The sequence below is a fragment of the Heterostelium album genome (genome assembly GCF_000004825.1).
Source record: "Heterostelium album PN500 unplaced genomic scaffold PPL_scaffold9, whole genome shotgun sequence".
Taxonomy (NCBI): Eukaryota; Evosea; class Eumycetozoa; order Acytosteliales; family Acytosteliaceae; genus Heterostelium; species Heterostelium album.
The window spans coordinates 2,109,975-2,124,514 of NW_008805071.1; the positions used below are offsets into that span (position 1 = coordinate 2,109,975).

Sequence of the window (14,540 nt, forward strand, 5' to 3'; positions counted from 1 at the left end):
ATAATAAAAATATTGTATGCTTGAGTTAGAAATAATGTTTTTATAATGTATTACTAATAAGTAAAAATTGCAGAAAACAGTGTTGAAACTTGGTTTAAGCACGATTATGAGATTGCTTCTATTTTACTTTATTTTATTTGATTATTAGAATATTACAAAACTCTTAAATGGGTTGTTACAAATAAAATGATGATTCTTTTTCTTTTAAAGAGTGTGACTTAAAAAAAATAACTTTACAATAAATTGCAATCAAACCTCAAAATTGATCTTCAAACCAAAATTTTTTATCAAAATAAAAAAAGAAAAATTAATATCTGATATTATTTTCTTTTAAAATATTTTAAAATGATTTTTTTTTATTTATACTTACTTGTAATAATAAGAGTTTAAATATTTCTTATTAATTTGCTAGTGTGCTTGTTAGGAATTAAATGTCTATTAATTTATTTTTATTTATTTTTAAAATGCAATGTTAATGATCGAAAATGTACAGTCATCTTGGATCGATTTTAACTTCAAGATTGTATCTATCTTGTCATTGACTTTATGGAAACCGACAAAACGGGAGTTGATCGAATTAAGAAGCAAACAACTGTGCTGAACTAAACTTAGTATCATTAGTTCATAAAGCTCTTTGGCAAAGGGTGAAAGAATGGGATCGTTTTGAAGTAAGTTTATTTGATGTAGGAGCACCACCATGACTTCAGAGCGCTGATAATTCTGGCCAACCATCTTTGATCCAACATTGAAATTACTGAAAAAGAACTCCAATGAATGAGTTGAACTTGCATATTCCACTAGTTCAGACCACCTACACGTATCCAAGGAATTGAGTTCATAGGTATTCAAAACATAGAGAATGTTGAACTCCAAGGAAGAACTACCATCTTTTAAATAAACATTAAACTGGCTCTCTCCTGGATTCGGGTTGAATGGTTCCAACACTCTATTTCGACCACGAAAGTATGTTACAAAATTATTGATAATGGTGGCTATTATTTTGTTGATATTCATATTCCTCGTTTCAAATTCAATATTTATATCGATGTTAAACTTTCCATCTCGTAAGAGACTTTCTATTTTCGGATGGCATATGCTCTCCCACTTTTCGGTGATCGTATTATATCTTTCTTTGTGATAATATTGAGGCGTTACATTTGACTGAGAAATTGGATCTTTCTTTACTAGGTCGGTATCATAGAAACACTTGGACTTGGACAGAACATGCTCATACGCCTCGCTCACTCCTTGAACAGTGACAACCTCAGACTGGGATGGTGATGGTAGTGGTCTGTAGGCGTGAAAGCTATCGGAAACACCTATACTGCCATGGTAGTATGTCTTTTTATCTTGTTTGCTGGTGTGTTGGCGTTGGTGTTTTTGTTTGGCAAGCTTCCTAGCCACAAAATTGAATTCAACGTGGTCTTTGTTGGTCAACTTTTGTTTACTTGACTGATCTTTAAGTAGATTTGGATGACCTATGGTATATATAAACTCTTCGTTATCGGAGTTTGGCAAAGAGGATGAACAAGGAGTAGAGATAGTAGATGATTTGGAGTCTACAGGTACACCAATGTGATTGCTTTTGATCTTTTTCACATTGTTTCGTCTGACCTTTTTAATTAATGAACTACGAACATGTTTTGGTGGTTCTTCAGAAACTGATGGACCACTTGTTGACGAACAATTACCTTCGATCTCCTCTGTTTTGGCGAGATCGATCTTTACCTCTTTGGAAACTTGCTTACTGATAACTAAAAATATTAAAATAAAAAATAATGCTATAGCTATGAAATAAAACATTTATAAAAAAAAATTAAATAACTTAATCATATTATTTTTATAAAATATAATTTAGTAAACATTTTGTTATTACAAAAAATAAATCACATAATAATTAATATCATATGTGTGTAGTGGATTGAGATGAGATGGATGGTCATATTGTTAGATGAAAGTGAAAACAAACTCATAAGATATTGTAATATTCTCTCAACAAAAAAAGATATCACATTTGTGGAACGCTCTCTCTGTCATTATGTATCATTCATCTTCCACATACCAAAAACAAATAAAGAACAACAAAAACAACAACATCTAATTCAGTAACAATAAACTCTTTTTTTTTTAAGAGTTACTTCTTAAAATATATATTTTACTGTGGTGGATAGTTTAATGATACAAAAAATGAAGAATATTGTTGAATATAATATTCTGTTTGTGATAATGTTCGTAGTAGTAGTAGTGTAGTGTTGTGTTGTGTGATTTGTGTTTAGTGTTTTGTGCTTTGCTTAATTAATTTTGTATCATTTCCTTATTTGGTGGAATATTACTCTATCATAAATCTTATATTTTAATTATGATAATGAAAAAATTTATCAAAAAAAAAAAAAAAAGAATAATAAAAACTATATTTGAACTTCAAAATTAATAAAAACTTTAATTTTTTACCGTTATATGTTCCCACAATAAAAAATGAAATTAAAAAAATAACAAAAAAAAAACAATACCGCCAATTTTCAGATTTTTCAAATTTTTTTATTTTAATTCGGTTAATTAAATGATTCAATAATGATAATGATTCGATTGGTGTCAATCTTTTCTAGTTATTACAATTTTTTCCAGTAAATCAACAAATTTCACACACACATAACATACAATTACGTGTATATTTATATAAATAATCTAGATTTATTATCAATCATAAACATTTAGATCTATATACAAAAACAAAATCATTTTCTAAAGAAAATTTATATATCATTCATTTTTCATTTGATTAAACAAAGATAGCTTAAAGATGGACTCATTGGGTATCGATCAAATTCAAATCAACAAAGTACCAGCCGATACTGAGTACTACGATGTCATGAACGGTAGTCATCGTTGGGAAGTAAAGGTACACGATCATGGAAAGTATGTACTTTATTTTCATCAGGTCTAAAAAAATAAAAATAACAAGAAACTAAACATAACTTATGATTATTATTAACAATAAAAAAAAAAGAGTTGCATTGGTTGATTCTATGCCAAGACTTGCACCAGTTGGTCAAACTGCTGATTTCGCCATCGTTCAAGCCGCTCGTGTATCCTATGGTGCCGGTACCAAGAAAGTAACTGAAGACAAAGGTCTTATCCGTTATCTCTATAGACATCAACATACTTGTATGTAAACTAAACAAATATTAAAAATCAAAAGTTATTAATTATCTTTAATTTTATTAATAATAATAATAATATAGCACCATTCGAGATGATTGAATTCAAATTCCATTGTGTGATGCCAGTTTTCATTGCTAGACAATGGATTAGACATAGAACAGCCAATGTCAACGAGTACAGTGCCAGATACTCGGTTATGCCAGACAAGTTCTACCATCCATCGGCCGAAGACGTCAGAAAGCAATCGACTTCCAATCGTCAGGGTGGTGAGGATGCCACCGACACCAAGACCGCACAGGAGTTCCTCGACTATCTCGACCAGGTCGAAGCCAACTACAAGACCTACTCAGAGTTGCTCGACAAGGGTGTCTCTCGTGAGTTGGCACGTATCGGTTTGCCAGTCTCTGTGTACACCGAGTGGTACTGGAAGATCGACTTGCACAACCTCTTCCACTTCCTCCGTCTCAGAATGGATTCACACTCGCAAAAGGAGATTCGTGACTATGCCAACACCATCTTTGCTCTGATCAGACCGATTGTACCGGTTGCCTGTGAGGCATTCATCGACTATGCTTTCGAGTCGATCAAACTCACACGTCTCGAGATCGAAGCAATCCGTTCCGGTAAGCCATTGAACACCGCCAACAAACGTGAGACCGAAGAGTGGGAAGCCAAACGTAAACAACTAGGATTACCAGAGCCAGTCAAAGTCGAACAAACACAACCATCATCAACTGAACAAGCATAATAAGTTTAAGTACCATTTATGTAATTCCAAATAAAAATAAATTTTATTTTTAACACCATTTTGATTAATTTTTTGATTAATTTTTAATATTTTTATATTTTTTGGGTTGAAAAAACACACCTCAATAGTAAAATTCATTGTGGCCAATAGCAAAGTTATATAACGAAAAGAAAATCTATATTTATATATATATATATTATTAAAAAAAAAAAGTTATTATTTATTTAGATTTGAATTTATAACTTTTTTTTTTTTTTTTATCAATCTATTTATTTTTATTTCTACTTAACATTCAATCACTCCAAACATAAGTTTATTTACTTAATAAATGAAATAAATAATTTATACATAATTTATCACATTTATTATTTAATTATTAGCATTTTTTTTTCTTCTTCTCAAAAAAGTGATAAATTCAATTTAACATTTATTAAAAAGTCTTTTTAATTTTTTATAGTCACAACTTCTCGCATTCAATTTCACTCCACACCAAACATCCGAAATTTACTCAATCAATGAAATAAGTATTTATACATTTATAACACAAAAGTCTTTAATTTTATTTACATTTAGTTTTTTTTTAAAAGATTATTTAGCAAGGAGTGGAGAGGAATGGATTGATTGATGGAGGGAGGGAAGAGAGGTAAGGGGAAGTTAGATGATGGCAAGTATTATTTAAGATTAGAACTAATCTTTTATTTAAATAAACTCATCGAAACCATTTTACAGTCTCGACATCAAATTTGAGAGATCACCTTCATTGTTGGATATACACGCAATAATTTCCGAAGTGTAGGTACCAACCATACAGATTGGATGAGAAGGTGAATGTGTGTGTTGTGGTAACCGTTTCAATACCTTTCGGATACCTCCACTGGTGTGTTGGCTGCAATTTTATACTTATTTGACTGCAACAGCACCGTGGAAGTATGTATACTTTCCTTTTCTCTTAAAGGCAGACCAAGTCTGCTTGGTGATAGAGTAGGTGTACTGGTTTTCTTCCTTACCTCCCAGCAGGAAGATTCTAAAATCATTATCGAAATAACCAAAAACCTAAATAATAATAAACATTAACTGTTAGTTTCATATTCTTAAAAAATATAAAAATAAAATAAAACACATACCATTGCCAGACCAAACTTTCCTTCTTGCAACGGCGGGTTCGCCAGTTTCTCAATCGTGTTCGTAAATATTGAGAATTTACAAAATACATTGCACGTGATGAAGTATATGAACTCTCGCTTGTCAAAGGTGCAAGCTTCGACACGTTCATTGCCTCCAAAGTTGAGTAGAATATTGGAGGTTGAATCTTTGGTGTTGTACGACTCTATGCTATTGACTAGAGTGTATGGTGCGGACGCCTCCTTGTGCGTTCCACCTACTGTGTAGATGATATCTTCGTGGAAGCAGCAGTAGGTGTAGTAACGTGCTTTTTTCAAGTGTCCAACTTGAATACATTTACCAGTCAAGATATCAAATTTGTCGATACGGTCCATGGTAATATTGTTCTGAATACCACCGACAAGGTAAATGTATCTACCGTTGTCGTAGCAGCAGGCAAGTGAGGAACCACCTTTCGTTGGGATACTGTCGAGACAATCCCATTTTCTGGTGTTGATGTTGAAACGTTCGAATGTATTCAACGTGTCATTTCCACCGAAAATGAAAATGTGCTCGTTGGTGCACGCTACTGATGCAGACGAACAAGCACGTTTCATTCTGGTGGGTTCGACAATTCCCCATCGGTCGTTTTTAAGGTCGCACACCTCGACCGTGGACAAATGCTGAGTCGCCTCCATACCGCAAAGCACATAGATGTAGAAGATAGCGCAATCTTCTTTGTACTTTTTCATGTAACCACCGAGACTGGTAATTGCGGTTTCTTTTTGTGGACCTTCGCCTGTTGCCGGTGTGCCGTCGGGATTGGTAGTGGCGGTGGTCGTCTCTGTCATGGAGGGCGTCAGCTTCACCAGATTGTAGCCATCTTTAATCTCTGAAATTGATCTTGAAACCTTGGCTTTGTTGACAGTAAAGTCGTATGACACCTCGATTGGGTCGATTTTCATTTGCGCGAGCATGTTATTCACTTCCTTGTCCAATGTGTCTTGATCTTCCAGAATAAGTGCAATACTTCGGACTAGCTCTTCTGTATTCATTTTTGTTTGAGGTTTCTCAAAGATATCGTTATTTTTCAGCAGGTCGGCAGGCTTCTCGCAGTCGTCGGTTAGCAACACCAGCATCTCTTCGGTCTCCAAATCTTTCATGAACGTATATTGATTTTGCTTGATATTTTCGTACTTTGGATTCTCCAAAGTCTTTTCGGTGGTTCCGGTTACATCGTTGATCATTTCCAAACTCGGTTTAAACTCGCCACTGCCATTGCTCGACATCATCGATTCTTCGACCGCTTTGAAGATGGTGTACTGTGACTTTAGCTGGGCGGTATACTTCTCGAGAATAGTTACCAATTGTTGCCTACTCTCCAGTACCGGCTTCGCCAATCTATGCTCTTCCACTATCAGTTGCTCGTGATATGTCTTGAACAGTTTGTTAATATTTCTGGTCACTTCATCATGTGACTTTATCTTTTTGGCCAATTTCTGTGCTTTGTCAAAGTTAAATTCAAACGGAACATTTAACTTTTCAACCTGCTGTGAAGGTAAGTTGGGTGGTTTCACAAATGCATGGCCTCTGTGGACAGGTAATGTAATACAATCACCACACACCAATATATTGCACTCCTCACACAGAAACTTAACCTTCTTCTGAGGATGAAATTGACATTTTTCTGCTGCTGCTGACATGATTATTCTTTAATTTGTGGACTAAACATTTTTAAATAATAATAATAATAATTTGTAGTAATAATAATATCTTAGTTAGCGATATGGTTCTTATAATGTGACTACATCAAGCTTAAGCTTTTTATGTGTTATAAATCTATATAGATAACCTGCCTAAGTTTATTTATTATTTGTTGTTAGATATGTTATCTTAAGTGTTCTGTTAAGTACAGGTGTCCTTAAATAATAATAAATGAGAGCAAGTTTTATTTTTTTTAATAAATAAACTTCCTGTGTTATTCTTCTCATTCATTGTACAATGAGCATTTTAAATAAAAATAAATAAAATTCAAATAAAATAGTTAGAAATCATTTAATTTAATCTACATTCTTTTAATGCACATAGTTTTCTTTCTCTTTTAACTTACAGTTATATATTGTTATAAATTTGGGGAAAAAAAAATTGAAATGTTTATCAAAAAATTCTTTATAATATTAACGTTCAAACCTAAATTCAAAAGTTTGACAATAAAAAATGATTTAATTTTTTTTTTTTTTTTTGTTTTTTTTTTTTTTTTTTTGTATACAGTTGGTCAAATTTGAACTTTTTCAACATATGTTTAAGTATTATGAAAGATTATCTGACTGAAAATGATCATGGTGAGTCAAACGACTCATTAAATACTTAGAAAAAATACATTTTTTTTCATTTAAAAGAATAAACTTGAGTTTTTAGTTTTGGACCTACAGTTTTGAGAATAAATTAAAAATATAAGATGACAAGAATTAAAAAAACACTTAAAAAATTAGGAAATTAATTAATTTAGTCTAATCTTCAACAAAGTCAGGAAATTAGTATTGAAGGAAAACTATATGTTTGAATATGATCATTGTAAATCGATCATTCAATACATGCCAAATGTAAGTTATATAGTAATCTGTATAACTAGAGTTATAGATAAATTGATAAATATATAATATAGATAGTTATAGATAATGATGTACAAAGATATAGTAGATAAATAAAGTGTAGAATACAAGTTAGTTGGGAGTAGATTAAGTTCCCAATTGAATAATTGATTGATAATAAACTTGATAATAATGAAGATAAATTCATTCAAGCATCATTATATCATCTCAAATCTATGTGTTTATTATTTCGATATTTTAGTGTGTTAATTAAATATCGGTTAATAGATTAGTCGCTTATTATTATATTCATATTTTCTATCTCGATTATAATGAAACAATAAGCGAATTTCTGTATGATTTCTAATATCAATCTTTATTAGATTGATACAATCACTTACATTACCATCGATGGCAATTAGCCTTGACAACAAGAACATATTCCAATTGTTAAAAGAGATTCCTTTACTGACATCGCTTGACTTGTCACACACTGGTTTCCGCTTCGAATTCTCATTGGAAATGATAACAGGTTCTATTCAGAGACTGAAACTACCAGTGATACAAGATAATTTCACACTATCTTACAACCATCAAATTAAAACATTAGAGTTAGCTAGATTACATTCCAATTTGAAACACCTCAGTTCAATCAAATCACAAGACTTATAATGAATTGTGTATATGGAAAAAGTATCTTCACCAGATTGTAAAATTCACACTTTTTATACCAGGTATAATAATATGTGGACCAGTAGAGTGCTTGGCAAGAATCAATCAATCACAATACTCGATATCAAAAGTAATTTTCAAACTACTTTAAATATTTCATCAACAATGCCATCAATCAAACGATTCCTTTACGATGATACAAGTGATCCTCTTTATGAAAAAACTGGACACACCACAGGGAATGCACACATAAAATCAAAGTATCGATTTCAAAAAAACTATGCCGAATACCAATAAAAATGAAGCAGTGGAAGCTACCTATCCTCACCTTTTTTATAATGCCAATAAAACAGAAATAAAAAAATACTTTATTTTTTTGATCACAAAAAAAAAAACATAACAAAACATGAGTGACAAAAATCAAGACTACAGTGTTGGCAATCTTTTAGAGAATGTACCGTTGGTAAGAAGTGACGGTGATGAAGTATTCGAAACATTGATCAGTAAGGAAGGTGTAAAGATTGAGAGAATCATTTCTAATGGTCAGTCTTCACCACCCGACTTTTGGTATGACCAAGACCAAGAGGAATGGGTGTTTGTCTTACAAGGATCTGCCACCCTAGAGATGAAAAACACTGATGACTCAAGCAGACTAATCGATCTAGTAGCCGGTTCCTATGTTCAAATTCCAGCACACCAAAAACATCGTGTTGCCAAGACAGACACCACACAACAAACCATTTGGCTAGCTTTATTCTTTTGATATTATAAATAAAAAAACATAGAAACATTATCATCATCATCAATTCTCTTTTTGTAAAATAAATAACAATAAACATTAAAATTTAATTGCTCCATTTATCAAGTTATATTGGAAAGGTCAACATATTATCTCTGTTACACCAAAGGCTATAGAAGAACACTTAAAGATATATGCAAAGCAATCATCTAGAATCGATCCTAAATGTATACATTGGGCACCGATGAACCCTTTACCAAACAAAAAGAGATAAAAGAAATAATGTATATTTACAAGGAGTTTAAACTTTAACCAATAATGGATATTATAAAGTATAATAAATAATAATGATAAATAAAATCTTGTTTTTATCACTTTATTATATAAAGTACAGTAGTTTTATACCTTTTTTGAGGAAGTTGATTGATAGAATAAATGAAGATTTAGAAAGAAGTGTTTTTTTTCATTCAAAAAAAAATAAAATAAGAAAAGAACTAGCTATCAAATATCTAATGCTCTATTATATATGTTAAATAATGTTGTAATTAAATGATCGTAATCAAAAAAAAAAAAAAAAAAACTTACAAGATTATTTTTTTTGTTTTTTTTTTTTTGTGATCAAAAAGCTGTTTTTTATGTGTATCTATTTTCCGCATTATCAACAATGATTGATTGACAAAATTTTATTTTTGATAATATTTTTAGCTTTTGTCAATCAATAAATTTTAATTAATTTATATTTATTTATTATTTATATATTTTTTTAGAAAGATGGAGAAAGAAAAAAGCTTTTCTAATAGATTCAAAGTTGATATTACATCTTGGGGATATGGAGAGTTAAAAAATCCTAATATTATTCTTATTTTTGATAGTTTTTTGAATCTTGTAGAGAAAATAACTTTAAATAACAAGATTATTTTGTTTGGAAATCAGTCTACATTAAAACAACAGACTTTAAAAACTATTATTGATCACAGAGTTAAAAATGTAATAATTTATCAAAAATAAATATAGAATAAAATATTAAAATCTTATAATTCTTTCAATTAATAGGTAGATCAAAGACAATCTATTTTTACAGCAATTGAAATTCTAAATATATTCATATCAACTGTTGATTCCGGAAATGTTGCAACAAAGAGATGCCATTTAATGATAAATATCAACAATAATAAAGTTAAATTTGATATTTTTGGTTATGAAGATGTAAGTATCAATTAATAGTTTTATTTTAAAAAAAATAAAAAATAATTAACTAATTCTATCTAAAAAACAATAAAATAAAATAAAAAGAATTCCTTTTTTGAAATAGAAAATGAATTTCAATCAATAGCACTTTTGGGTGATAATCATTTTTTAGTAAGTTTTGTCAAACAACCACTACCATCAGAAAAACAATCACAGATTTAATAATCTTAAATGTAACTTTTTATATCTATATCTAATTATATAATCTATATACAGGGTTTAATTAAAAAAGTAATTAAAAGTGAAGATGTTGATTTAATATTATCGACATTGCAGGCAATTGCAATATTGACCAGTATGGCTGATAGCAAACCAATTCAAGCAATAGAAAGTGCTAAACGCTTCATTCATTTCGAACTTTCAATTGATCCTAATAACATTGAAGTGGATTTACAATCGAAATTAGTAAAACTGTTAGCATCTGGTATGTATTGTAGTATTTTTTAATATCTTTTTAATTACATTATATATATTTATAGTTTATTAATATTAATAATTATCAATAATAATAATAATTTCTAGAAATCTATCATTCATTAATATATTTTGTATTGGCGTGTATTAATGATTTCAATAATAATAATGATGATGTTAATAATGTTGATACCTATCAGCACTATCAATATCAGATTGTAGACTACTCAATGTCTGCTCATGAGAGTGTTGTCAACCCTAATATCAGTATTATGGTAAAGATGCTTCTACATGAATACATAATGTATTACTTGGCATGCTATCACGATTTCCCAAGTGAGCCAAACCAACTTGCACTGAAACATCTCACCTTTGCTTGGCACGTTCGAAAGCCAGATAGTCATCGAGTAGATCTATCCTATTCATACAAGAGTGTAAAGTATTATTAAAACAATCAATTGATATTATTTAACTAAGTATAGTTAATAATCTAACAAACTAATTACTAACCTTCATTTAATTTAATAGTTTGAATTCGATTTAGAGTGTTGGAATTTGTTTGAATATGATCGACATCTATTAATTCAATCTATTGGTTATCCATTACGTGATTTCCATAGAGAGAGATGGCTACATTTCCACCATGAAGATCATCGTATCATGTCTGCATTGGTTGAAGACAACGATGACCTACAATTCATAACATGTGTTGACTTACCTATTCAGTCTGCAATGTACACCGTGCAAGATAAATACCAAATGCTTGAAAAAGAGATGTTTAATCTTGGTTTAGAATCGTTTATCTTAAAAGAACAATCAATAACAACAACACCCGACAACAACAACAACAACAATAACAATAACAACATCTATAATCATAATAAGCAAACTACAACAGCATTACCACTACCATTACAACCACCCAGTTATGAAGAGAGTACAAGTAGTGATGGTCATTATCAAACATCCAATACTGATAATTGTCCATTAGATATACTCTATACTGATATTCGTCAGAGATATGCTAGCAGACTACCATTTATAAAAGTATGTAAAGTTTAAAAGCAAACATATATAAATATAACTTAATTTATTAATAATAATCTATATTTATTGATTATAGGATATTGTTATAAGATTCTTTAATCTATTTAGTAATTCTATTGATAGGTATATCAGTAAGATGGAATGGTCAGGTGATATATTGAAGCTATTGGATGGGCTAGAGTATATACTCGTAGATGGTGGATATCAATACATCGGTGATATTGTTAATTTCAATATAGATATCATAATTGGTAATCAAATCAAACGATTGAGATTCTACAAGGATAAGAATAAGAGTAGAAGAGTAATAGAGGTTCAGATGTTTAGAATCATACAGATGATCTTGTACCAACTGTCTACTCATCCAAAGACCCACTTCAGTAGAATACAGTCCAACCTTTCATTGACATCACACAGCTATGCCAGACTTTCCGACTGTGAAGCGATACGTTACCTCTCAAAGTTTGTCATCAACATGGTCGATCCGAAAATAGAAAATAGATCTATAATATTAACTGTAAGTAAAGTATAATATTTATAATAATATAATATTATAATACAGATATACTTATTATTATTATTATTATTATATGTTTTTATTAATAATAATATTTTATTAGAAATATCTTATTCAAGAGATCGTAAATTGTTTGGATGCGAATGACTATCAAAAGTCGATGACTGTTGTGCATATCATGTTGATGCTTGACTACCAGGGTATTGTAAAGACAAGTACTATCACAGATATGTTTGATAGTTACTCTAATAGTAAAGAATTGGGTGATCTTTACTATGACTTTCGTAAAAACAAGAAAAAGAGTATTCTAAAAGCACTACTGAATGCTTTTATTACCAGTAGCCAAGTAGTAGATAGAGATGATGAACATCAATCACTGCACGTCAATCTTCAAGTATCAACTAACTCTGATATCATTACCGACCTAAGTTCAACCTATAATTATAACAATAGCAATAATATCGAAAATCATGATTATAGTGGTGATGAAGAAGATGAAGATGACTACTACTATGATGCAAAAGAGTATGAAGATGACGAATACTACGACTATGACGACGACGAAGAAGAAGAAGAAGATGATGATCAATATTCTGATGCTACAGTCGATAAATATCAATATGGAGAGTATGACCAAAAATATGATCAAAGTTTTGGTGAAGATTACCAAAATGAAGAATATGAAGAAGACTATCAAGATTATGAAGATTATGAAGTTGAATATAATCGAAGTTTCATTGAATATGTTGGTGACTTTGATGATGATACTGATAACAAATATGGTTATATCACCCAAAGAGTCTAATTCAAACAATTAATCAATCTTTTTTTTTAAAAAAATTTTAATAAAGTTAATCACTACAAATAAAGATATCTATTTATAATAATGTTTAAAAAATAACTATAAATACAATGGTTAAAACAATTGTTACAATGCAATTATATTATATTTATATATTGAACATACAAATAAAATATAAAAAAAACATGTTAAAATATAAAATATTATTTATTTCATTAGTATTACTATTGATTTCAATGAACATGGCTCATTGTGACGAAAGTTCATCTGGATCTGAAAGTTTTGGTTCGGAGTATGTCACCTCAGAATCATTGTCTTATTTCTCTGAGGATAGCTGGAGTGATTCAAACTCACAACCCGGTGCAGCAAGTAAAATCGTGGTAGCTGAAGAGTCGACTCAGAAAGCGGCAGAGGTTTCATCTGGTGGTGGATATACTTCTGACACGGCCAGCAACACTGGAGCATCTGAGAGCACTGGAACAACACACTATTTATCTTATACAACAACTGGTGTACCACACACTACATTGGCTGATGATACAGCAGTCTCATCTGGTGGTGGATTTACTTCTGACATGGCCAGCACAACCGGAACATCTGAAAGTACTTCGGGTGCTAGCCCAACTGAAGATACCACTTCATCCACAACATCTATGACAACAAGTGATTCATCTTCAATGTCGAGTGAATCTTCTAGTTCTGAATCTACTGTTACAACAACAACAGATTCAACATCAACAACAGATGCAACAACTACAACAGATGCAACAACAACTACCACAACAGATGAAACAACTACGTCAACGACTGGAAACACATGGTTTTCAACTACATTCTGGTAAAAATGAAAAATATTTAATATTGTTATTCTCTCATTATTATTATTATTTAGTTGAAAAAATAAAATAAATATATATTGTTTTTGTTTGGTATTTTTTTTTTGTTGAAAATAGGATCACAATACAATATTATTGTACATTTAAATTTATTATAAAGTTTACACTTACCAAAATAATTATATTTTATTTATAATTTTTTAATTAGATTGGTACTGAATATTTAAATTTAAATCCAAATGTAAATATATATGGATTGGATTTGTTGGTGAAAAATTAAATATATATGTGAATTACAACCATATTTGTGTGTTTATCTTAAAAATGGTTGAGCGGCCAATTTCAAGTCATCTCTTATAGTAGTGATAATTGGATTCTATATATATTTCATAAATAAAATTAAATAAATATTTTTTTTTAAACTATAATTTCATTTTTCTGAACATACTTTTGGTCTGCAAAAGGGATTTGAGTTTTTTTGTACATTATTATTGTTATGATATCCTAAATTTTTCAAAGTTAATAAGATGAATGCTATATATTGTTAACAATTATAAATATTTACCCATTTTTTTTTCTTTTAAAATCCAAGTTTAGTCTAACAATGATCGATTTTAAATATTGATTAGGTTTTTTTTAGTATTTATGTACAAATATAATTAA

General features: G+C 30.1%; 5 protein-coding genes across 5 annotated transcripts; 3 read left to right on the forward strand and 2 right to left on the reverse strand.

Moving 5' to 3' along the window:
- Positions 1-40: 40 nt before the first annotated feature.
- On the reverse strand, positions 41-2,037 carry PPL_09341 (uncharacterized protein; the record flags this gene model as incomplete). Its single annotated transcript, XM_020580138.1, has 4 exons — positions 41-53; positions 157-217; positions 816-1,754; positions 2,013-2,037. The coding sequence occupies 4 exons, from the start codon at positions 2,035-2,037 to the stop codon at positions 41-43; spliced, it is 1,038 nt and encodes a 345-aa protein (XP_020429971.1).
- Positions 2,038-2,800: 763 nt separating this feature from the next.
- thyA (FAD-dependent thymidylate synthase) lies at positions 2,801-3,910 on the forward strand (the record flags this gene model as incomplete). Its single annotated transcript, XM_020580139.1, has 3 exons — positions 2,801-2,916; positions 3,008-3,165; positions 3,243-3,910. The coding sequence occupies 3 exons, from the start codon at positions 2,801-2,803 to the stop codon at positions 3,908-3,910; spliced, it is 942 nt and encodes a 313-aa protein (XP_020429972.1).
- Positions 3,911-4,810: 900 nt separating this feature from the next.
- On the reverse strand, positions 4,811-6,694 carry PPL_09343 (uncharacterized protein; the record flags this gene model as incomplete). The annotated part of the gene is made up of 3 exons (XM_020580140.1): positions 4,811-4,963; positions 5,035-6,515; positions 6,670-6,694. 3 exons carry the CDS (start codon positions 6,692-6,694, stop codon positions 4,811-4,813), a joined length of 1,659 nt encoding a protein of 552 aa, XP_020429973.1.
- Positions 6,695-8,680: 1,986 nt separating this feature from the next.
- On the forward strand, positions 8,681-9,037 carry PPL_09344 (uncharacterized protein; the record flags this gene model as incomplete). Its single annotated transcript, XM_020580141.1, has 1 exon — positions 8,681-9,037. The coding sequence occupies one exon, from the start codon at positions 8,681-8,683 to the stop codon at positions 9,035-9,037; it is 357 nt and encodes a 118-aa protein (XP_020429974.1).
- A 502-nt stretch (positions 9,038-9,539) lies between these two features.
- On the forward strand, positions 9,540-13,937 carry PPL_09345 (uncharacterized protein; the record flags this gene model as incomplete). The annotated part of the gene is made up of 11 exons (XM_020580142.1): positions 9,540-9,554; positions 10,067-10,219; positions 10,478-10,685; positions 10,784-11,109; positions 11,204-11,722; positions 11,799-12,026; positions 12,114-12,184; positions 12,343-12,363; positions 12,492-13,021; positions 13,261-13,879; positions 13,934-13,937. 11 exons carry the CDS (start codon positions 9,540-9,542, stop codon positions 13,935-13,937), a joined length of 2,694 nt encoding a protein of 897 aa, XP_020429975.1.
- Positions 13,938-14,540: the final 603 nt, after the last annotated feature.